Source organism: Bidens hawaiensis, unplaced genomic scaffold (assembly GCF_021521415.1).
Source record: "Bidens hawaiensis isolate Kalapana, Puna unplaced genomic scaffold, B.hawaiensis_p1.1 tig00009285_1, whole genome shotgun sequence".
Lineage (NCBI taxonomy): Eukaryota > Viridiplantae > Streptophyta > Magnoliopsida > Asterales > Asteraceae > Bidens > Bidens hawaiensis.
Window position 1 is genome coordinate 174513 of NW_027491685.1, and position 24350 is coordinate 198862.

Here is a 24350-nt window from a genome sequence, read left to right on the forward strand (position 1 = left end):
GCGGTCCGACCAGAACCGGTGATGTAACGTGTGTGTGTGTGTGTATATATATATAAGGGATTGAGAACCACAATATAATTGAAAACTATGAAAACCTGTATCCAACCATTAATCACATTTAATCAAGGACCCATATCAATAGTGGCATGATTGTAATTATTAAAAAGTTTGTAATACAGAATTTAAATAAAAAGGGCATTTTAGTAAAAAACAAAAGACCTATTAATTTTCCATCATTTTCGTTTATCTTTTCTCTATTATACTTTTATAATCTTTTTCTTCTGTTTTTTTATTTCTCTCTCGTCTTTCTTAAACCACTCCTTAGTTTCATGACTTTTTTTTTCCAATCTACTATCTTGATCCACTTTTCTTTTCAAGTAAGATTAAAATGAAGTGGGTAACATATATGTAAACTTGCCATGTTAATGTATTAAAAAAACAATGAAATCAAATATAATCAACAACTACGTGAAATACATGTAAAACTAAAGAAATACATGAGTTCAAACGATACAAATACAAGTGAAATGTCACAAACCATAAAATGATTTTTAAGTGAACAAACGCTATTACATATATGTACCAGCCGTGTTATGTATGTGTATATACCAGCAGCGGTACATATATGTACCATCCGTGTTACGTATGTGTATGTACAACAGTTGTACGTATATTCACCAACCAGTACGTATATGTACCAGCGGTGCTACGTATATGTAGCGGCGGTGTTTGTCTTAGCCATTGTATTTGTTGTATTCGTCGGTCTTCAAAATCAGATGCTATGATAATTGTTCGACCCATCAATGTCTGTGATGCTTCATCTTCTACCACTCATCAAAATCTGATCCATCTCTGGAGAAGAACCGTAAAAGAATGAAACATATATAAAACAGGGCTTTCCACTCAATTTTTACGAATAGGTGCATTTTGCATAACCTAGATTAGTTGTTTGTGGTCACTTTCGCAACCAAATTTGTATCGCATGCCTTCAGTAATCCAATCATAAATGCAAATGAGGGCTTATTATTATTAACATTATGGGAGACTTGATTTAATGTTATACAAATCACTACAAGCTGCTCAAGGAAAAACAAGGAATAAGGCATACTAATAAGTAATAAATCTAATACCATAAAATCTACGTAGGCACTCGATATAATTTATGAAAGAAGAATCAACAATTTTAATTAGAAGATTTACTCAAAAGTCAAAACCATTAAACATTATTACCGGATTAACACTCAGATAGGTTTTGCAGACTCTAGATCTGTTCCCGTTCGAGCAAATTGAAAATGGTTGACGGTGAAGACAAGTAATTTGTGGTGGTGGATAGGGTTCCGCGGAGTCATCAATCGACAATGATTGCCGGTTGGGCTCCTGCTTTTCAAAGTTCTCCGCCCGTGATGTGTTCTAGATTTGGGAGATTTGCTGTTAATGAATTAGGTTTAATAATCTGTGGAAGAGAGATTGAAACGTCCTAGATGACAAATTACATGTATACCCTTCATCAATAAAAAGAAAAAAATAACAAAATTATGTGATTGGTTAATAGTGGTTTTCATGTTTATTTGGTCATATCGATCCAGATCTGATGTAACAGTGTTTTTAGCTCGTTTTGGGGCAAAACTGTTATTGCAGATGATTTTCATATCTGTAACGACTATTGATAGATTGAAGATAGATGGTTGATATCGAGATGACTGGGATATTGCTACAACGATTAATTTCAGATGTAGAAGCTTGGTTCTTGATCTGAAAATTAGGGTTTTATGTGCTTGTAACTGTTTCTGATATGAGTGTGCTGCTTAAACAGTAAAGAGAATATTGAAGAACATTGCTGCTGGTACAATCTGATATGCAGAAGTCAAGAATGAACAGGTACCAGGAGCAATCTAATCATTGTTTGTAGCAGCAGATGGAAGATGCAAAGAGAATATTCAAGCAGGTTCTGTATTGGAAAATCATTGATTGATGATGCAGAAAAGAAGTCTGGATGTCTCGAGCATGATAAGAATGGTCTCGAGTATGTAAAATGACTAAGTGTTGCTTCGAGCACAGCTTATCTCGAGCATCTCTTATATCGAGCACATCAAGTTTGGTTTCGAGCACATGAACCCCGAGCACGTCCTGATTTATCTCAAAATCTATCTTTTGGTCTCGAGCACACTTTGTTCCACTCAAGCAAACCTTCTTCGAGCACACTTTGATTTTGTGCATGTTCAGGAAAAGAAAAGAAAAACTAAGTAATTTTCGAGCAAGGTCTCGAGCAAGCTGGAGTAAAGACAGAAGCATGCTCGAGTAACAACAGAAAAATACAAGTGCTTTCTCGAGCAAGGGCCTCGAGCAAGCCCTCGAGCATGCTCTCCAGCATGCTCAACACAGAAAAACACTTATTTTCTCGAGCAAGCCCTCAAGCAAGCTCTCTAGCATGCTCGATGAAAGAAAAACACAAGTGTTTTCGAGCAAGCCCTCGAGCAAGCTCCCCAGCATGCTCAATGAAAAAAAAAACACAAGTGTTTTCAAGCATGCTTGAGTAAAAACTGAGTATGCTTGTGAATGGACTTTGACTTATGTGTTCTCGTGGATTGAATCCATGCTCGTAAATGAATTACACTTGAGATTTTTGGTGCCGTTGACCGTTTGACCAAGCTGATCTTTACGGAAGATATATACCATGGGTATTTTGGTAAATTTTATCCAATCATCAACAAGCAAAAGGAAATCAAAGCCTTATCAATTTTTCACATACTTCATCAAAGAGCTTTACAAGAACAAGTGTTGACCAAGCTTACGGATTTCATCCCTTATGAGTGTCAACCAACATAATGTTTTGTTTATCCTTGTTTATTACAGAATCAACAATCTTGATAAGGATGGTCAAGGTTGTTTCACCCATACTTGATTTGAAGATGCAATTTTCAAAGACAATTGCAACGAAATTGGAGGAGTAAAAATTCTTGAATTTCATTGCAAATTGCTTGCTTCAAATCAAGTGAAAAGACTCAAGTTAAGGAAAAGTTGATCAAGATCAATAATCCAAGATTCTTTAGAGATGTTTCATTGCTTGTGAGTCTTCAGATTTCCTAGTACGGTTGAGAAGATAGAGTCATCACTAGTAACATGGTGAACGGATGATCAGTAGAGTTTAACCTCCTATGAAAACAGTCACTTGACAATCAAGAACGGGTTATGGTTGACTTGAATGCTATCTTGATTCAAGGAATGGTTTGAAGATGATTTACAAGGGAAGAAACAGATTTGAAGAATGGAAGATTATTTGATGATCACATTGAGTTTATTTCTTTTTGTGATGACCTTGTTACTTGAAGTTGATCTTCGAAGTTCAAAACCTCGTTCATATGCCCATACAAATGTATCCGAATGTGATATAGGAGAAATGATCTAAAATGAACAACGGGAGAAGCTTAACGTGAGGGGGAGAATTTCAACGAAAGACAACGAGTTTTTGAGGTGGTCTTGGAAGAAAATTCGATGGCATCGGTCTAAGGGGAAGATTGTTGGGACTTATATTTTAGACCGACGCATCAAATTATTATTATTGTGGGTGAAAAATAATTAATATTTTTGGTCTCAACCAAGGGTGGATGGCTTGAAGACCAAGACATGCTAGACTAGTATAAATAGATGTATTTGTTAATTTTTCTAGCATGAGTGTATTGTGTATTGTGTGAGATCTAGGGTTTATCTCTTTGAGTGAACCGCCGCCTCCAGGATGAGCTCTCCTGGAGGTGGCTAATCTTTATTGTATGTATGTGTGTATGTATGAGTGCTTTGTAATGACAATCTTTTGGTTAATGAAATCATACTACCACCTCTTTATCTTTGTGAATCGATTGCATAAGATGGTTCTTCCAGTCTATTGTTCATTGTAATCGATTCAGGCTCTCTCCCAAACACCACTCATCCGTCCAAAACCCCCTTTCAAGTGCGAATACGATTCGATCCAAGCTCAGATCCGAGCTCCACCGTTTATAACGACCATTATTCACGCTTCCGCACCGGGGCTCGGTTCTCACAGATCCATTGATCCATCCATCCATAAAACCATCTGTCAATCCATCAATTCACCCCTCATTGGTCCATCCATCGATTCATCCATCCATTGATTCATCCGTTCATCGACCATCCACCCATCCATCAGTTGCTTCGTTCATCGATCCATCCATCCAATGATTGATCCATACATTCATCAACCCGCCCACACATCTATACACAATAATACAAACATATTATAAGAAGAATCAAATAATTAGTAAAGCACATGCACATAAACAAATAAAACGTGGAAAAAAGTAGTTTTAAAATTACATATTTTTTATTTATCAATCATTAATAAATAAATAAATAAAATTAATTTCACCTTTAGCAAGCGCATTTCGTCCTAGCATAGTAATTTATTTATTTATTTATTGGATTTTTTTTCTTTTTAATTTACTTATTAACCAATAATATAAAAAATTAATTCAAGTTACATCGCCGACAAGTCGTCGAAACTGGGTGATTTATATGTTTTTTTAGTTTTTTTTCCTTTATATTAATTTATCAACAAATTAAATTAAAAAAATTAGTATAAGCTATAGCGACGACAAGTCGTCGAAAAAGGGTTTCAAGTTGGCGGTAAAAATATGCAAATCCCTCCAAAAGTTTGGTCCACCCTATATCGATGATATGTCATCGGTATAGGGTATAAAAAGGTAGAAAAGTTGAACAGTCCTACGTCGACGAAAAGTCATCGATAAAAGGTTAGTTGTAGCGACGACAATTGCCCTCGATATAACCTTGGTCGCTATAGGGTTACTTTCTTGTAGTGTATTAGGGTCCGGTACCCTTTCTCGTACCATACAACCATACATACGTTCGTTACATACCTTATTACCTTCAAGTATAAGTAAACATATATAACTACGTGCATACTAATTAATCATTCTATATCGTCCAACAAACATACACAAGTAATCATATTCTAATATACACTTACCACTTAAGGTAAGTGTATTATGTAACACATCGTAGTATGCACACAACCCTGAAAATATAACACAAAAAAGGGCTAGAACTCAACTGCAGTTGGTTTCTTTCTGAGTTAATGGTAGCGCCCTTCCTTAGCTATGTGCAACTATTTGTGTAATGATATAAGTACCAATTAACTACTTCTAACCAAATAATACTTCTAGGTTAGTGAAATCCCTAATGAACGGGGTCCGGGGGCAGCGCCCATGGTAGCGGGGTCTAGGGGCGGCAGCCCCTAGCAGGGTCCAAGGGGCTCTGCCCCTTGGCTGGGGTCGAGTTATTAAAAATTCATCAGAAAAACGGGTCGAGTTAAGTTTTACAACAATTCGGATCGCATGAAAAAACAATCGCATCGCATGGCTAAAGGAATCGTATCGCATGGACACAAACCAGTCGCGTTGCATGGACGCAAACCAGTCGCATCGCATGGACAAAACCAATCGCATCGCATGGACAAATGAATCGCATCACATTTCTTAAACGAATCACATCGCATTTCTTAAACAAATCGCATCGCATGGCTATGCGATGCAATTCTTCTGTATGCGAACCTTTTTTTTTCAGCCGTTTTCTTTCGTGACCTTTCCTTATGACCCGATTTCACCATTTTAATGGGTTTTGGGTCGTAACAACTTTGTCTACTTGCTTTTTACACAGCCCGAACGTCACTTGTTTGTTTCATAATGAACCCGTTAACTTATGGCTCATCAAGTTATATTTTTCTTGTTTCTTATATCCCGATCTACCTTTATACCAGGTTTCATGGCAAACTGACCTCAAACACTTAGCCTTTTGAACTAAAACATACCTTTTGGATTCGGTTTTGCGTCGGATTGGATTAATACACGAATAGTTCTTCGTTTCTTGTCCTTTAGGAGAATATCTATCACGAATTGGTTTTGGTTTGGGCTTAGATCTGGCCGAAATAAGGAGAGGGTGTTTGTGTGTGTTTTGAGTGTGTGGAGGCAAGATGATATGAGGATTTTAGGGAATGTTTAGGACCTTAAATACTCTAGGCCCATAGGCTTTTAGGTCCATAATCACTCTTAAGCCCATAACATCCCTAATCTTATCCTCTCGCATCATTATTATTTAATTAATTTAAATAGCATTGCACAACACATGATTAAATAAAACTTTATATTATTTTATTTTGTATTTTCCCAAAAGTGCGGACGTTACAATAAAGCTATCTTTCTTTCGGTTTTCATTATATATCCATGGGGAACTATTGAAAATTGGGGACATGTCCGCGGGGACACAAAGGGGATTCAGTTAGTCAGTAGGGGGTTGGTTTTTTACGGTATCGACATTTTGCATAGTCAAATTAACGGGCTGCCATATGTCTTCGTAAGTGAGCACGAATTCAGATGTTCCGTCCAATAATCTTAAAGGTTTAACTGCTCCTGTGCTTGACCCAGAACACAAAAAGAAAAAAAAAAGAAAAGAAAAGAAAAGCTTTTATCAGTTAACTAAGCAACTCAAAGTAAACCTATTTACTTTACCTGGAATCTAAATTACAAGCTATAGTTTCTGATTTGGTTTTACCAAATAGCAACCAAACTTATATTCTTTACAATATTTGTTGCACTTGATTTCAAAACTGCCACTTTATAGATTTACCCTTATCTGTAGAAATTACCCATTAGCAAATTGTTTCCCATTTGATTGTAAACTATTTATTGGACACAGTTTGTAACTTGCACGATGACATATATACCCTCATATGCAATCTGACTCGTTTACCCGAAATGATATTTGTGAACCAGCTCGGTTTTTGAATATTAAAATAAGTAAAATGGTTTTTTATTATTAAAAAATAATACCCTTTTAAACAATCTACTGTCTGTTCTTAGATACATGTCTTTCCTTTTCTGCATAGTAGTAGTTTATTAATGCATTCTCGTTTTTATTATTGTCATTCTCTTTGATGTGGTAATACTGTTTTACAAAAGAATGATAACCTCTAACATTCATTCTCTTATTTGTGGCTCTTTATCCAAAATACCTACCTTTATGGATTTACCCTTAGCTGTAAAACTGACCCGTTAGCAAATTGTTTCCCATTTGATTATAACCTATTTATTGGACATAGTTTGTAACCAGCATGATGACATATATACCCTTGTACCTCCCTTGTACCTCGTTTACTAAAACTTTCACCCGAACTGATATTTGTGAACCAATTCGGGTTTTGAATATTAAAATAAGTAAATGGTTTTGAAATTAAAATAACTAAAATCCCAAAATCAACTAGCTGGGCATGGTGTGATAAGTGAAGGGTTTGAAGAAACACTAAGTGACCCAGTACAGATTATAGATAATCTGGGGGTTAAGTAATGTTTCCCACGAATGAGGTCTAGCTGAGAAGGCTGTTCTTCAGGAGACCTGCAAAACAAACACCGTAAGCTCGTCACTGAGAAGGGGGGGGTTCCTCCTTGTGACCACCCTCCGGCGTGAGAATCAGACTAGATTGCTCTGAATATAAGTGTATATTAAGAGATTGCTAGATAACTGGATAGCAGATGATCTTACCATTCCAAGATGTTGGAGTATTTATAGCCGAAGGTAGGTTTTCTAGAAGGTACAGCCGGCTGAATAGTATTCCTGTTCAACCAACAGTGGATTACGCACAGGCCATACTGATTGGTGGGTAGGTTACGGCCAACAGTAACAAAGTCGGCTGCACTATTCCACCAACTGTAGACTATGCACGTCCCACTTACTGTGGATTGTACGCAGGCCATGCTGGTTGGTGAATAGGTTACGGCCAACAGTAACACTATTCCACCAACTGTAGGCTGCGCATGCTCCACAGTAAGGGTTGGTGAGTAGGCAGCGGCTAATAGTGACAAACAGTACTAGAGGGTGCTCCTCCTCGCACTGTTGTCGGTGAGCTGTCACCCTGTGATTGGCTCATGGGCTGTTCTGGTCAGATCGTCTGTCCTATCCATACCTTGGTAGGTATGGTACAAAAGATCTTTCAGAATCAGACTGGCTCATTTGGGCGGGATTGTTCCCGCCTTGCTCATTCCTTCACGTGACTGCTGAAGTAGCTAGTGTCTTGTGCGTGTAGCCCTGCTGTCTGCGGGTAGCCTTCCCTGATGGCTTGTATCCGCAACTGCGGGAACAGGCGGGGTACTTCACCATTGGGAGGCTTTCCCTGCGTGTACAGCTTGCGTACTGCGCGTAAGATTCTATGAGCATGGTGGGTCCTGCGGGAGCAGATGGCCTTTGCGCAGACGTCCCTGTTCAAGGTGAGTCTTGCGGGACCAACTGGTCTCTGCTGGGACCTACCTCTTCAAGTCCCCCCAGTCCAATGTTCTTCTCACGAATGTTTAATAAAGTGAGGTGAACTTTTGGACTTTAAGCAAGGGGTTTTGAAAAGGGTTTAGTTTTAAGGTTCTCCGTGGGGATTCTTCCCGCGGGTTTCCTAATGTCACTTGCAAAAATTCCCGATTTTTTTTTTTTTGCTTGATCTTTGGGTATGATGCGGGTAGGTATGTAACCTTCTCGCAAGTCAGGAGCGTTGAGTCTCACTTGTGTGGATTCTCCTTGAGGTTTTAGTGGTTTTGAACATAGTGATCAATTATGTTTAAACCACCAATTCCATCCTGGAGCCTCAAACAATGTAGTTCTCGACGTTCCCGCTATGCGGGGATATTATTTCCGTTTCCGCAAGCATTGCCCAGAAGATCCTTCTTGGTTTCAATTCCCTGCGGAGCGCTAGGTACGTGAAGGGTTTTGCCTGAACACTGTACCCGCGCTCGTCTTACGGTTACTTTACTTTCAAGGTGCCCCTGGCATCAATTCCCTGCGGGTGCTAGGTATGTGAAGGGTTTTGCGTTAACACTGCACCCGCACCCGTCTTATAGTTACTTTGTTGCCGGGGTATTCTTGGCTTCAATTCCCTGCGGGTGCAAGGTATGTGAAGGGTTTTGCCTTAACACTGCACCCGCACCCGTCTTATAGTTACTTTGTTGCCGGGGTATTCTTGGCTTCAATTCCCTGCGGGTGCAAGGTATGTGAAGGGTTTTGCCTTAACACTGTACCCGCGTCCGTCTTATGGTTACTTGGTTGCCAAGGTAAGGGGTGTTTTCCCGCTTACTTTTGAATCTTTGAATTTTGAAATTCAAAAGGTTGGTAAGGATAAGAACAATCCAAACATCTGAAACGTCGTGCGACAGTTTCTTCTGACTGTGTCAGGACGTGCAGGAAGTTATGGTGACGTGACAGAACATGGTCATTCCAGTCGCTTTTTCAGGCGCGTGGGCGTGTTTTTTCGGGCGCGTGGCCGCGAAGTTACTGGCACGTCCTTTCAGCAGCTGTTGCCAGCTTGCTTTTTGCCACGTGTCATAGTTTCATTGCACTGTCGATTTCTCTCTCCTCCGCATTAAATTCACCGCATTAATTGCGATTACTATATAAAGGGGAAGAGGGTTATTTGCAATTCACACTTTCACCTCTCTTCTTCTTCTTCTTAGTGATTTCCGGCAAATACTCCCCTTTTTCAGGCAAGCATTTTCCCGAAATCACTTCTTTCTGCAAAAATGTCTTCTCATGATGCTGAAGCTGTAGCCGACGATAGGAGTACTGCTGGCGAGTGCCGGTGTGCTCTACCTGTCGATCAGTACCAGTACATCGTCAGGAAGTTCATGCTCGAGTCTCTCGAGCCTGAGTTTCCTGAATCTCACCAGACTGTGTACGATGCCCCCAGTGGCAAGATCGGGGTATATGCTGCATTCTTTGTTTATGGAAACCTTAGGTTCCCATTGACAAAGTTTATGTACCGTGTCCTGGAGAGGCACGGGTGCACCTGACCGAGGTGCATCCGATGGCGATTGCCAAGGTCCGGCACTTCGAGTGGGTGTGCCGGATTCTGGGTATTGAGCCCTACGTGGACCGCCTGATGACCTTCTATACTTGGAGGTGCGTCCAAGGGTGGTACACCCTGACAACCCGTATTAAGGGTTTAAAGATCTGCGTGACCGAGCGCAGTCTACGATCGTGGAAGCGGGAGTTCTTCTACATCTCTGCCCGCGCCATCCCCATTGCTATGAAGTTCAAGAAGGGTCAAGCGCTTCCGAGCCTTCACGCTTCCAACTACCAGGAGGCGGAATGGTTCGCGAAGATATCCCGGGTCCAATCTCCGGTTTACCGGTTTGCGGAGTCCGGGATGGTGCTGCTGGGGATGAGCCGGGTATGGAAGGATGCGTCTCGGTTTCCTATCCTTCTCAATACGGTTTGAACTCTATTCCTTATGGTATGTCTTGTCTTTCTTGCTGATATTAGTTTATTTTCTAACTGTTTCTTTTCTTTCAGAGGGGAATAATTTGGAGTCGCTCCTGTTCCCGCGGGAAGCTGACAGTCCCGTGCGGGTGGGCACTCGTGCTCTGGACGACAATGAGTTGCCCATCCTGGAGCAAACGGCGGATAGGTTTGTGGAGGTCTATCCGCCGGGCCAAGAGATCCTGAGCCACCGGCGGCCAGGTAAGGAGATATTTTATCCCGAACCCCTCAATGCTGTACCCGCTGTTGGAAATCCTTACATCCTATCTTCTTCTGAGGAATCCGCAGATGGTCCTCCCCTTGTGCGGAAGAAGAAGACTGCTGCCGGCGTGAAGGGGAAGGAGAAGGCCTCCACAGCTGATCCAGTGGTTCTATCTGACACGGAGTCAGATAGTGAAGAGGTGGCGGGGAAGCCCGGTGGTGAGAAGACCACTGCTCCGGAGGCTACGACCGTTACCTCCGGAGAACCAACGAAGACGACGGTGACCGGTACCAAGAGGCCGGCTCCATCGGGTTCCTCCCCGCCCGTCCGTACGTTCAGGGTCAAGAAAACCCGTAAGTATACTCATAATGCCTTTGTAGATTTGTCACTTCATAATTTTCTTTTAACACTTTCTTCTTTGTGCAGGCGTGGATGTTGACGCAATCCGAGGTGAAACGCAGGGGAGTACCTCCTCGCCAATGACGGTAGGCTCGGTCAGCCTTCCTGAGGCGTCGACCCAGTCGCCTGCGCCTGCATCCGCTGGTCCAGTTGCTCGTTCCGTCGAGCCAACTGTTCCGGCCGAGATGACGTCACCGCCGGCCGTGAGAGCGATTTTTACAGCATCCTTCACGGAACCGGCGGTTACTGCTGCTTTTAAGGAGGCGGCGACCGCGGCGGAGACCACGACGGCGACCACGGCGGTTGCCACCATGCCCGCGCCACCGGCACCGACAGCCGGACCATCAGGTACGCGCAGGGCTTCCCGCCGATCTTTGCCACCTTCCCATCTGCCTGACCTGTTGGATGGATTTCCTTTAGGTTCAGGTGATGGGTTTGGCGGATATCGGCCTGTCATTGACCCTACAGGTGCGTAGGGTTCCTTTGTTTTTCCCCTTTTTTTTTTTTTATCATCTTTTCCTTACTGTCTTTGTTTCTTTTGCAGTGTCGGATTCCAATGAAGTGTATGTTCCACGATGGAACATACGCCGAGGAACAACCCTTCGTACCCCTGTGGAGTGCGTGGACTGGGCTCGCCACGCTGCTCCTCATGGTGCGTTGGGGGAAGCCTTGGCTAGCTACCAGGAGGGTAGGCTAACCAATGAGCTTCGGGTTCTCCAGGCCCGGATGCAGCCGCGCATCGAGCTGCTTTGTCGTGAAAACGACAAGTTGAAAGCAGCTCGCGCCAAAGACGTATCTGAAGCGCGTGCTCTCCGGGAGGAGAACCAACAGCTGGCGGCAGCTGCCGCCGCCAAGGAGAAGGCCTTCAAGGCCCTCGAGGTTGAAGTTCAGGCGCGACTCGAGGCCCGTTCCAAGGCTGCCCAAGCTGTGAATGAACAGCTTCGGCTGGCCAGGGAAACTGCGCGAAACGCAACCGAGAGGGCTGCCCAGGCTGAAGCCGTTGCTGAGCCTCTGCGTTTGGAGAATGAGGAGCTGAAAGGCAAATTAGAGGCTCTCCAACGCGCTCATGATGCCTTGGCAATGGAAGATGCCAAGAAACTCCAGGAAATCCTGGACCTGAGGGGGGTGCTTGACCAAACCGAGCGGAAGCTTAAGGGCGTCGAAGAGGCTGCCGCTAAGGAAGTTTTACTTGCCAACCTTAACAAGAGCGAAGCCGAACGCGCCCATACCGAAGCTCAAGCTGCCCTCCAATGGCTTCTTCGAGAAGCGTTGCCTCAGGTATGTTTAGATTTATCTTCACGCATTTCTTTTGTAAGAAAAGGTTCTAATACTTGTATTTTTTTCTTTGTAGGTTGTGCGTCGGGTCTTTTCAGAGACCTCCTACGATGATGCTATGACCGCAGCCCTCAACGCTTCTCATGATGATGGGGAAAAGGCCGGCTTCATGCTTGGTCTAGGGTTTGTTGAGAAAGGCGTCCCGCCTTCCAACTTCCCTTTGTTCGATGTGGATACCGAAGCCATTTACGATCAAGCATTGAACCAATACGCCGCCTTCCCGCATCCAGTGGTGGAAAAGGTGGATGAAGTAGCTGTTGCTAATGATGGGTTAGCTGTCCTCAAAGCTTTCCTCGAACCACCCCGTTCTTCTGACGGAGCGGGTCCTAGTGGAGGCGGCCCTGAAGCTTGACCCCGAGGATCCCTTTCCATTGCTTAGACTTGTATAGATTCTCTTCTAGGCGGGTAGTAACCCGGCCATTCTTGTAATATATTATTGAAATATAAATCTTTTTTGCGTATAAGATTGTTATTTCCTTCTTTGGATTCCTTGCTTTATAAACTCATGACTTGCATACTTAGTTTAAGTTAGCAATTTTCCAAGTGTTCTAGAATAAGTTAACCTCTTGAACGTGGTTGATGATGGGTTAAAGTTTCGCTTCCTCTTTCGTGATTGTGCGGGTAGAACCGTCACTTGCACTTGGTAGGATGGCTAAACTTTAACCTTTATCTGACCTGCGTGCAGGTTTTCCTCATTTCTAAGTATTTAGGATAAGTTAACCTTTGAACGTGGTTGATAGTGGGTTAAAGTTTCGCTTCCTCCTTCGTGATTGTGCGGATAGAACCGTCACTTGCACTTGGTAGGATGGCTAAACTTTACCCATACCTGACCTGCGTGTAGGGTTTCCTTTTTTCCTTGTATTTTTTTTTTTTTTTTTTTTTTTTTTTTAGGATAACCTTTGAACGTGGTAAATGATAGTTTAAAGTTTTGCTTCCTTATTTGTGATTGTGCGGATAAGACCGTCACTTGCACTTACAAGGATGGCTAAACTTTACTTACATCATACCTGCGTGTAGGTTTCCCTTATTTTTAACGTTGTGTTTATGCGGGTTTTGCCGCCTTCCACACGTAACGACTTACTTCTCCCCCTTTATGTGGTAAACACCGGCACCAGTGGGGAGTTCATAAGAATAAAGGTAAACACATTATGAAAGGAGAATCATTTCCATTAGAAGTGGCTCTTGGCCTTTTCTTTACAAGTTTTGGAATTGATCTACATATAACATTTGCGTAATTGAGCTCCATTCCATGTTCTTGGGATGGGAGTGCCATCGAGCCTTTCGAGCCGGTATGCGCCCTTTCCCAGAACTTGTTTGATAACATATGGCCCTTCCCAGACTGGGGCCAACTTTCCTGGGCGTTCTTGGTTCGAAGCCTCGTTGTTACGCAGTATGTAGTCTCCTTCCTTGAAGTTGCAGAGTTTTACCCGCGTGTTGTAGTACTTTTGCATTTGTCGTTTGTAATTCTCTTCACGCACTGCGGCTAAGTCTCTGCGTTCCTCGGTTAGCATAAGATCCAACCGTCTTTCCGCATCATTGTCTTCTGGCTGACTCAAGACCCTTGGTGAGGGTAGACCAATTTCGACCGGGACCATGGCTTCCGTGCCATAAGTGAGGCTGAACGGGGTTTCCCCCGTACTGGCCTTCTTCAGCGTTATGTTTGCCCAAAGGACGTGCGGAAGCTCGTCCACCCAGCCGGATCTGTGTTTCAAAAGTCTTTTCTTGATGCCTTCGACGATGCTCTTGTTTGCTCTCTCCACCTCACCATTACCTTGCGGGTGTGCCACTGAGGTAAATGTGTGGGTGATTTGAAGTTCTTTCAGCCACTGTTGTAGCTTCTTGTCAGCAAAGTTGGTGCCGTTATCGCTCACCAAATTCTGTGGAAGTCCAAAACGACAAATTATAAATTCTCAAATAAATTTTTTGATATGCTTTGCGGTTGTTTGGGCTAAAGGTTTTGCTTCTATCCACTTGGTGAAGTAGTCGATGGCTACCACTAGGAACTGAACATTTCCTGCTGCTGTAGGAAATGGGCCTGTCACATCGATGGCCCACTTCTGAAATGGCCACGAAGAAGTGACTGGAACCAGTTCGTTTTTTGGGCGATGCGTGTTAGGCACGTAAATCTGGCAAGACCTGCATTTTCTGATGTATGCCAGTGCATCCGTATGCATCCCCGGCCAAAAGTATCCCGCGTTGTTTAGCTTGGCTACAACAGCGCGGGGGCCTGCGTGTACCCCACAGATGCCTTCGTGTACTTCCCTTAGGAGGTAGTCGGCATCTTGGTTGTCCACGCATCTCAAGAGTGGGCCAAGAAAGTTACGTCTGTAAAGGATGTCATTGACGAGTTGATAATTCAGTGCTTTACAGCGTAGTTTTCTTGCCTGTGTTTTTGACTCTGGTAGTATTCCTGCTGCAAGGTAATTTATTATTGGTGTCATCCATGTTTCTGTATTGTTCTGGATGACACAAATTTCCTTGTGCGGGACTGATGGTGCTTTGAGGAGTTCAATGCGGATGTCCTTTCCCAAGTGGGTGAAGGCTAGTGATGCAAGCTTGCTTAACGCATCCGCAGATTTGTTTTCGCTGCACTTGACGTGTATGACTTTACAATCACTAAAATCACGCATAAGGGTTTTTGCCTGGGCGAGGTACAGGGCCATGGTGTCATTCACAGCCGTGTATGTTCCATTTATTTGGTTGGCCACCAGCATGGAATCCACGTGGGCTTCTAAGTTTTTCACTCCCATCTTACGCGCAATTCTCAAACCGGCCAAGAATGCTTCATATTCGGCTTCGTTATTCGTACTTGGAAAGTCCAGCCGAATAGCGTAAGTATATTCTTGGCCTGCTGGGTTGGTTAATTTTAACCCTGCGCCTGAACCCTCGTTACTGGCTGCTCCATCAGTATAGAGTCGCCAGACATCATTGACGTCCTGTGCTGGGGAGGGTTGAGCCTCCTCCTGGCACTCTTTTTCCCGCGAAACGGGGACTTCTGCAATAAAATCGGCCAAGACCTGGCCTTTTATGGCTGGTCTTGGCTTGTACTTAATTGCATATTCTCCCAATTCAATTGCCCATTTGGCTAGACGTCCCGATAATTCGGGTTTGCCTAGAACATTTGAGAGTTTGAAGTTGGTGAGAATGGTGATTGGGTGGCCCTGGAAATATCGTCTTAACCTGCGTGAAGCGTGTATAAGTGCTAAGACCAATTTTTCGAGGGTAGAGTACCGGGTTTCTACGTCTGTTAGTACACGGCTAACATAATAGATTGGCATCTGGATGCCCTTTCGTTCTACTAGCAAGACTGCCCCGGTTGCTCTATCTGTTGCGGAAAGGTATAGGATTAACTCCTCTCCCGCTTGTGGTGCTGTAAGCGTTGGGAGTTCGATCAGGCGTGACCGAATCTCCTGAAAAGCTGCTTCCGCTTCTGGTGTCCAGCGGAAGTGCGTTTTCTTCAAGCAGTTTCTCAGTGTTGACACGAAAGGAAACGACTTATCCGCATGGTTTGCCAAGAAGCGATTAAGTGCGACTAGTCGCCCATTCAGTGTCTGAGCCTGTTTGATGGTGGTAGGTGATTCCATTTTAACAATGGCTTCGACCTTTTCAGGGTTCGCTCTAAAGCCATCTTTAGTAACAATGACTCCCAAGAACTTCCCTTCTTCCATCCCAAATGAACACTTGCTCGGGTTGAGCTTCATGTTTATCTTTCGGAGCGTGTTGAAAGTTTCTTCAATGTCTTTCAACATCGCCTCAGGCTCGAGGCTTTTGATGACCAAATCATCCATATAGACTTCCAAGTTTCTCCCGATTTGGGCATGAAACTCTTTGTCCATTAGTCGTTGATACGTGGACCCTGCATTCTTAAGTCCGAATGGCATCATTTTATAACAAAATGTACCATCGGGCGTCCGAAATGCGGTTTTGTCCTGGTCATCAATGGCCATGTGGATTTGGTGGTACCCCTTATACGCATCCAAGAAGCATTTAAGGCGAAATGGCGCCAACGAATCCACTTTGAGATCAATTTCTGGTAACGGATAACAATCTTTGGGGCATGCTTTGTTCAAATCTTTGAAATCTATGCACATGCGCCATTGTTTGTCATTCTTCGGTACCATTACGGGATTTGCAACCCATGTTTGATATCTACTAACGCGTACGATGCCTGCGTCAAGGAGTTCCTTGACTTGGGTTCTACACGCGTTAGTTTGTTCAGGCCCCATTACCCTGCGCTTTTGTACGATTGGCGTAACAGCCGGATCGCATTTGAGCTTATGCTCCGCCTTACTTCGGGGTACACCAGTCATGTCAGCTGGTGTCCACGCAAAGATGTCAGCGTTTTTCTGCAGTAAGCGCTTGAGTAAGGTGCGGGTGGGATCAACAATTGTTGGTCCAATGGTAACGGCCTGGTCGGGGTATTTGCCATTGAAGGCCCATTTTTCCGGTTCAGTGACGGTTGGTTTAGCCTTCTTCGGTTTGGGTTTAGATGAGACAGATGCAATGCATACCTGGGGAATGCCAGAGATCATTGCTACACCCTCAGCTGTTGGCCATCCCATCATGTCGTGGACTGAAGATACCACGGCGTTGAATCTTGCCATCCCATCTCTTCCGAATAGGATGTCGTATGTGTGGTGTGGCTTTTTCATCACGACAAAATCCACGTCTTCTGTGCGTGAATGATTCCCATCAGTAAGAGTAACGGGGAAAGATAGGATACCCAGGGGTGTTTCTGTACTGCCATCAAACCCTTCCATTGAAGCGTAGACCGTTTCCAAGCGTTCCTTGTCTTCATCATCCAGCTTATCAAAGAACTGCCTGTACATCACTGTCGACGAAGCGCCGTTGTCAGCAAGAGTGCGGGAGGTGATGTAGTGCCCCAGCTGGCTTCTGATGACGATGGGGCCTTCTTTGCTGGGGCCTCCTGGCACTCGCGGGAAGCGCACCTCAGCTTCCTTCCACGCGCATGGTTCTATCACCCGTCTTTTTCTTCCTCTGACCTTGCCATGAACCATGTTGATGCTGATGTCGACGGGCTTTCGTCCGTTACCTCTGTACCGGTTGTCATTCCTTCCTCCCTTCCTGATCGATGCCACGAGATGTGCAAGCCTTCCATCCTTAACAAATGTTTCAATAATATCCTTCAAGGATGTGCACTCTTCAGTACCATGACCCTTTGTCCCGTGGAAATCACAGGATTTGCTTTGATCCGCATTAGGTTTCTGCCGGATCGATGGGGCTTTGGGCCATGGCAATTTTTCCGTGGCAAATATCTCCGTGACGCTCTTTGTGAGTGGCGTCCACCGGTGTTTTCGATTTGAAGGGTGTGTGTTGTCCCTTCCGCCAACAAGAGGGCGAGAGCTGGATGAGGTGTCAAAGTTTACCCTTGACTGCCAAATACCTAGCCTCCTCTTTTTGTTCTGCCGGGCGATCCGGACATTGTTCTCTCTTGTCCTCTGCGTGTAGAGGTGCGTACTCTGGGGAAGGTCCCTTCCCAGTTGCTTTTCCGTCTCGGCAAAGCGCTTTGCCGCCGTCATGATGGCATCCCATGTGGATGGCATGCCATCCTTACCCGTCAACGTGCGGATAAGTTCTGGGTATTCGGCGCCTTGGATGAAGGCGGCGCGAACCAGATCCTCACTTATGTTGCCGAGACTAAGCTTTTTGGAGTTGAAGCGAGTGATGAAGTCTAGTAAAGATTCATCCTCCTCTCTCACGCAGTTGAGGATCGTCCACTGCTCTTCAGTGTACTTCCTCTATTGGCTGAAGTGCTGGCTGAACTTGTTCTGAAAGTCCGCCCAGTCATATATGTGGTGGATCGGTAAACGATCGAACCATGCCCTGGCTGCTCCGACCAGAGTCATCTGGAACATGTAGCACCACGTGGGTTCCGTCCAGTTGCTGACGGTAGCCCCCGCAATGAACCTGTTCAGATGGTCGTCTGGGTCGGATAGACCATCATAAGTGCCAATGTTTGACATTTGTTTGGCACTTCTCGGGGCGATTGCCTCCGCAATGTCTCTTGCGAATTTTGACCTTCCTGCATTTGTAGCAGTTGGTCTAAAGGTTTTGGAGAAGTCACGCGGGTTTCTCTCCGCGATTGGTTTAAAAGCTTCCCCAAAATTCCTTTTTGGTTGGACGTCTGTGTCCTTACGCTTCCCTTTCGCCTTATGGCGAGGGTTCGCGTCGGTATCAGACTCCAACTCGTCTTCTGAGTACTCGCAGTCACTGCTCATATTGAGGTGTTGGCGAGTACTGGTGAATTCGTCAGCCTGTTGAGCTGAACGCAAGCGTTCATCCAATTCGGCTTGGAATTCTCTTTGCCGTGCTTCGGCCCACGCCTTCACTTGATCTAGTGTTTGGCGAGGGACCTTCGTTTGTTTTTCCAGTTGGGTATCGGTGAACCCCAATGGAATATTTACTCCACTTGCCCCGGCTTGGGTAGTCGGGGTAGTGTTCGTAAGGATTGTATAACCGCCGGTGTTCCCCCCAGTTGCTGGGGTGGTTACCGGGGTTTCTTGGTCAGTTACAGGCCTTTGGACCGGAGTAACGTTAACCATTTCTTCAGAAATTGTGAAAACTAAAATAGTTCTAGCTTTTATGCACGGATGGCGCCAATGAAGAAACACTAAGTGACCCAGTACAGATTATAGATAATCTGGGGGTTAAGTAATGTTTCCCACGAATGAGGTCTAGCTGAGAAGGCTGTTCTTCAGGAGACCTGCAAAACAAACACCGTAAGCTCGTCACTGAGAAGGGGGGGGGGGGGTTCCTCCTTGTGACCACCCTCCGGCGTGAGAATCAGACTAGATTGCTCTGAATATAAGTGTATATTAAGAGATTGCTAGATAACTGGATAGCAGATGATCTTACCATTCCAAGATGTTGGAGTATTTATAGCCGAAGGTAGGTTTCCAAGCAGGTACAGCCGGCTGAATAGTATTCCTGTTCTACCAACAGTGGATTACGCACAGGCCATACTGATTGGTGGGTAGGTTACGGCCAACAGTAACAAAGTCGGCTGCACTATTCCACCAACTGTAGACTATGCACGTCCCACTTACTGTGGATTGTACGCAGGCCATGCTGGTTGGTGAATAGGTTACGGCCAACAGTAACACTATTCCACCAACTGTAGGCTGCGCATGCTCCACAGTAAGGGTTGGTGAGTAGGCAGCGGCTAATAGTGACAAACAGTACTAGAGGGTGCTCCTCCTCGCACTGTTGTCGGTGAGCTGTCACCCTGTGATTGGCTCATGGGCTGTTCTGGTCAGATCGTCTGTCCTATCCATACCTTGGTAGGTATGGTACAAAAGATCTTTCAGAATCAGACTGGCTCATTTGGGCGGGATTGTTCCCGCCTTGCTCATTCCTTCACGTGACTGCTGAAGTAGCTAGTGTCTTGTGCGTGTAGCCCTGCTGTCTGCGGGTAGCCTTCCCTGATGGCTTGTATCCGCAACTGCGGGAACAGGCGGGGTACTTCACCATTGGGAGGCTTTCCCTGCGTGTACAGCTTGCGTACTGCGCGTAAGATTCTATGAGCATGGTGGGTCCTGCGGGAGCAGATGGCCTTTGCGCAGACGTCCCTGTTCAAGGTGAGTCTTGCGGGACCAACTGGTCTCTGCTGGGACCTACCTCTTCAGGGTTGTTATGAAATTAAAATAACATGCATCCTGGTGTAGTAAATGTAGGTAAATCAAAACACCTAGTCTATTAAAAAACCAAAAAAAGCCGTTACCTGATTTGCAGAAGGAGGTATTGCTACGGGTTGCTGGTGTGGTTCTTTCTTAACGACTTCTGCAAAACAGTAGAAAATAACTTGTGTTAACCTATATCCAAAAATGGCTTTCGAACATCAAATCTATTGCGTAAATGTTTATTTAGTTTTTGGTTTATATATAGTAATCTTAAGTATCTAACTAATTTGCTGTTTTATGGAAGCGTATGTGATTATTTGTGGCATGTATTTGATTCAGTTTGTGCATTTGATTATGGATTTAACAAAACCTCAACAAAACTTTTAATATCCATCAACGGACACAGCAGTTGAGAATCCGCGCTATCCGTGATTGCAGCATCAAGATAGTCGATATGATAACAAATTGGATCGATAAACAATAATATGAACACAAAATAATATGGAAACGATTTCTTTATTAATCTGAATGAGTTTGTGATGATTTTACAATTGACCGGGGAGGGGTTTTTATACCCTCCGGTGACGGTTATTTCCAGCTATGGTTATTCCGGCAAGGGACACGACGGTTCTGTATCTGTTGTACTTTCAAATTTACAATTTTAACACAAACTATCACCTAATTACATTTATGGCACTAACTATACTAACGGTATTTTCTAATATAGTTACCTAAACTCTAATAAACTTAACGGGATCGATGATTAACTAATAATCACCCCCTTAATCTTGATCTTGTATTGCGAGGTCCTTGACGCCTAGTAGTTCGCGCATCTCCATGAACTTGGTTCTTGGTAATGCTTTTGTTAGTATATCTGCCTTCTGTTCCTCGCCACTAATGTGTTCCATTTTGATTTGTTGCTTCTCCACGCATTCTCGTATGAAGTGATATTTTGTACTTATATGTTTGCTCCGTCCGTGAAATACTGGATTTTTCACTAATGCTATTACTGATCGATCTGTTATCCACAAAAGTGTCACTTTCTCTTGCTTCCAACTAGTGAAGTCTTCTAACAATCCTTGTAACCATAAGGCATGACGGGCAGCTAAGGCGGCTGCCATGAATTCAGCTTCATAAGATGATAGAGCAACTGTAGTTTTTTTTCTAAGTGTTCAAATTAGTATGAGAGCAATAATATGAATACAAAATAATATAGAAAACGGATTTCTTTATTAATTAAATGAGTTTGTGATGATTTTACAATTGACAGGGGAAGGGTTTTTATACCCTCAGCTGACGGTTATTTCCAACGATGGTTATTCCGGCAAGGGTTTTAATACCCTCAATCAGATGCAAGCTACGATGCGAACCCTAATATCTATGATGCAATTTCAAGAGGTCTTCGTGAGCCGTCTTTTGACTACCGTGGCCTATTATGACAGCACCACAGCTCCTCAATTTCTTTCACCACCACCTGATGCCCTCTACACCCACACCAACTTTTTTTATTGTTCAAAACCCAACCCCCAAAAAACCTCCCTCACCCGGACCAAAACCAACCTCAAAACAACCATCAAACGGGTTCCATTTGCACCAAGACCATCCCCGTAATAAGCCACACCTCCCGTCCCAAAATGGGTACCAACAACTGCACCCATATGGTGGCAAAATCCGCTTCATCAACTCTTCAGAACCTATTAAAACAGGCTGAATAATCAGCATGTACAAAGGAGGAGATGGTATCGATCAACGGGTCAGTCGGGAATCCGGAGTGGCATCCACCATGGACTTCCATTTACACAGTCCCGAATGCCTTCGGATGAACTGAATGGCATCCACCGTGGAACGAGTTGATCCAAAGAGTCAATGGACGCTACAAAATTGTTTGTGTTTTTCAAGATTTTTTCCCTTTATTGTTGGGTTAAATTTATGTTTATTGTTGAATAGATCGGGGGATTGTAATTACACAAAAAAAAAAATTTAATTAATTAATATTCAATCTTTTCTTACATAAAAGCAAACACAAAAATTAGAAAACATCATTTATTCATATCAAATAACAATATCAAACATGTTTCTCAATCAAATACTCACACGGACACTTTATTTTCAATATTCATCTCAATCATGATCAAATCACACGTACGATTTATTTTTTCAATATTCAAATAATAATATGATTTTACTTTACTTGCAACTTAAAGATTCGTCCTCGTTCACCATGGTATTAGCCACATCCTTTATTACCTCCCAAGCACTAATCACATGGCGTTCTTCTGTGAGTGTGCTTCCCACCGCAAACCTCAACATATAGGTCCCACCAACCGCGGTGTGTGTGAGGTAAACTCGCCCGGTCGAGTTGACTCGCTCGAGAAGCTTTTTGTTAAGCAACTCAATGTACCCTGAGTCAAACCCGTTGAACTGTTTTAACCGAAAACACACCAAGGAAAATCGTCGTGGAACAACAACCTCAAACTTCGCATCCGACTTCACTAGCTGTTCAAAGGTTATCGCCATTCGAACATCCGACTGAATGTGATCTTGTAAATTTTCAACACCGTAACTACGTAGGATGAACCATAAACGTAGGGACTTGAACCTTCGAGCCGTCCCGATTTGCCAGTCCTTGTAACTCACCACCGAGTTTGACTCGCTATGCTCGTTTTTTAAGTACTCGGGATTGGTTCGCATCGCATTCACAATCAAATTAGGGTTTTTCACCCATAAACAACAACACTCCGCGTAACTGAGTAGCCATTTATGCGGACTCAAACTCAGTGAATCAACTTTCTCAACTCCATCAAGATAATGTCTATACTCTGGACATATGCATGCATTTCCACCATAAGCCGCGTCCACATGAACCCACATATTATACTTATTTGCCACGTCAGCAAGTGCGTTAACGGGGTCCACTGCGGTCGTGGACGTGGTCCCAATTGTAAGGCATAGAAAAAGCGGAACCAACCCTTGTTCCACGTCAGCTTCAATGACTTTTCGAAGGGTTTTAGGATCAAGAGAAAACTCATTCTCCAAACATGTCGGTACCGACCGAATATTCTTAGGATCAATACCGGCTAGCTTGCATACTTTCTTGAACATAACATGAGTTTGATCTGACCCGTACACGACTAACTTTCCAATATGCTCGACTCCAATAGTATTAAGTACACGATCACGAGCTGCAACTAGGGTGCACAAAGTCGACTCGCTTGTGGTGGATTGCAAAACCCCGCCACCCGAACCCGAAAACATGAAGCTTTTCGGGAGGTGAAGCATAACCGCGAGCCAATCCATCACCACCATCTCGAGCTCGGTTGCCGCAGGTGAAGCAACCCAATTGAACCCGACAGCATTAAAACACGTGCACAACATTTCACCAACAAATGCGGCCGAGCTCACCGAAGCAGGAAAGTATGCAAAAAAGTTTGGGCTTAGCCAATGTGTCATCCCAGGGATAATATCGTTTTGGACATCTTTTAGGATCGTGTCAAATGATTCGGGTGTGTTGGGTGGGGTTTGGGGCAAGCGGTTTTTGAGGTAGCCGGGTTGAACTTGGCTAAGAACTGGGTAGGTTTCGATATTTTTGTAGTAGTCAGCGATGAAATCGACCGCTTTGTGGGCTTTGGCGCGAAAGTCTTCGGGGTTGAGGTGGTTGAAGTCTTTGGAAACGGACAATTGTGGGAATGTGATATGGTCGGAACTAGGGCTTCCCATTTTATGGGTTTGAAATGAAGTATTTGGAATTGGCGAATTGGAATGGAGAAATGGTGATGTATTTATAAGTGGAAGGTTACAACGTAATGCTTTATGTAGTTACAGTATCAGTTAGCTGAGTATTCAATGCCATATTTATGGGCTTTTGAGTTTTTACCACATATGGGAAGTTTGGTGAGTAGTGAATGCCATGTTTAGATCTAACACGTGTATTTTATGGGCTTATGATCATCACTTGGGGACCCGCCTTGTTACCACTATAAAGGATGCTAAAAGTCAAATTTAAAAAATGTAGGCCACGAAAAATATCAAAAATGTTTTGGATTTTAAACTGGTTTGTAAGTTTAAACAGGTATTTTTAAAAAAACTGGTGGTACGATATTCTAGCAAACGTCCAAAAATATCATGCTCTAACTATTGGCTGTCTTACGAAAATCCGGTATAACCAGTTCAACCGGCCGGTACGTACCGGTTTTTAATAACATATTTAGGGTCTTATGATAAAAGGGCTTCTTAGAAGCAATCTGAGTTTGATGAGACCAATGACCCGCTTATCTTTTTACTATATTAAAAACAATATCTTTTTTTTTAAATCAGATATTAATTATTAGTAATTTTATCCCTTTATAGGGGTGTTTTACAATATTTGTTATTTATTGTAAGGATGTTAATAATAGTATTATGCATGTGCATTACAATGTCTTTTTATTTTTTATTATTTTTTTATCCAATGAAGA

At 43.6% G+C, this 24350-nt stretch overlaps 1 protein-coding gene across 1 annotated transcript; it reads right to left on the minus strand.

Annotated features, from left to right (window-relative positions):
- Nucleotides 1–22083: 22083 nt before the first annotated feature.
- On the minus strand, nt 22084–23615 carry LOC143531901 (tryptophan decarboxylase TDC2-like). The gene has a single exon (XM_077027094.1). It carries the CDS (start codon nt 23611–23613, stop codon nt 22084–22086), a length of 1530 nt encoding a protein of 509 aa, XP_076883209.1. The 5' UTR covers nt 23614–23615.
- Between the last annotated feature and the right edge of the window lie 735 nt (nt 23616–24350).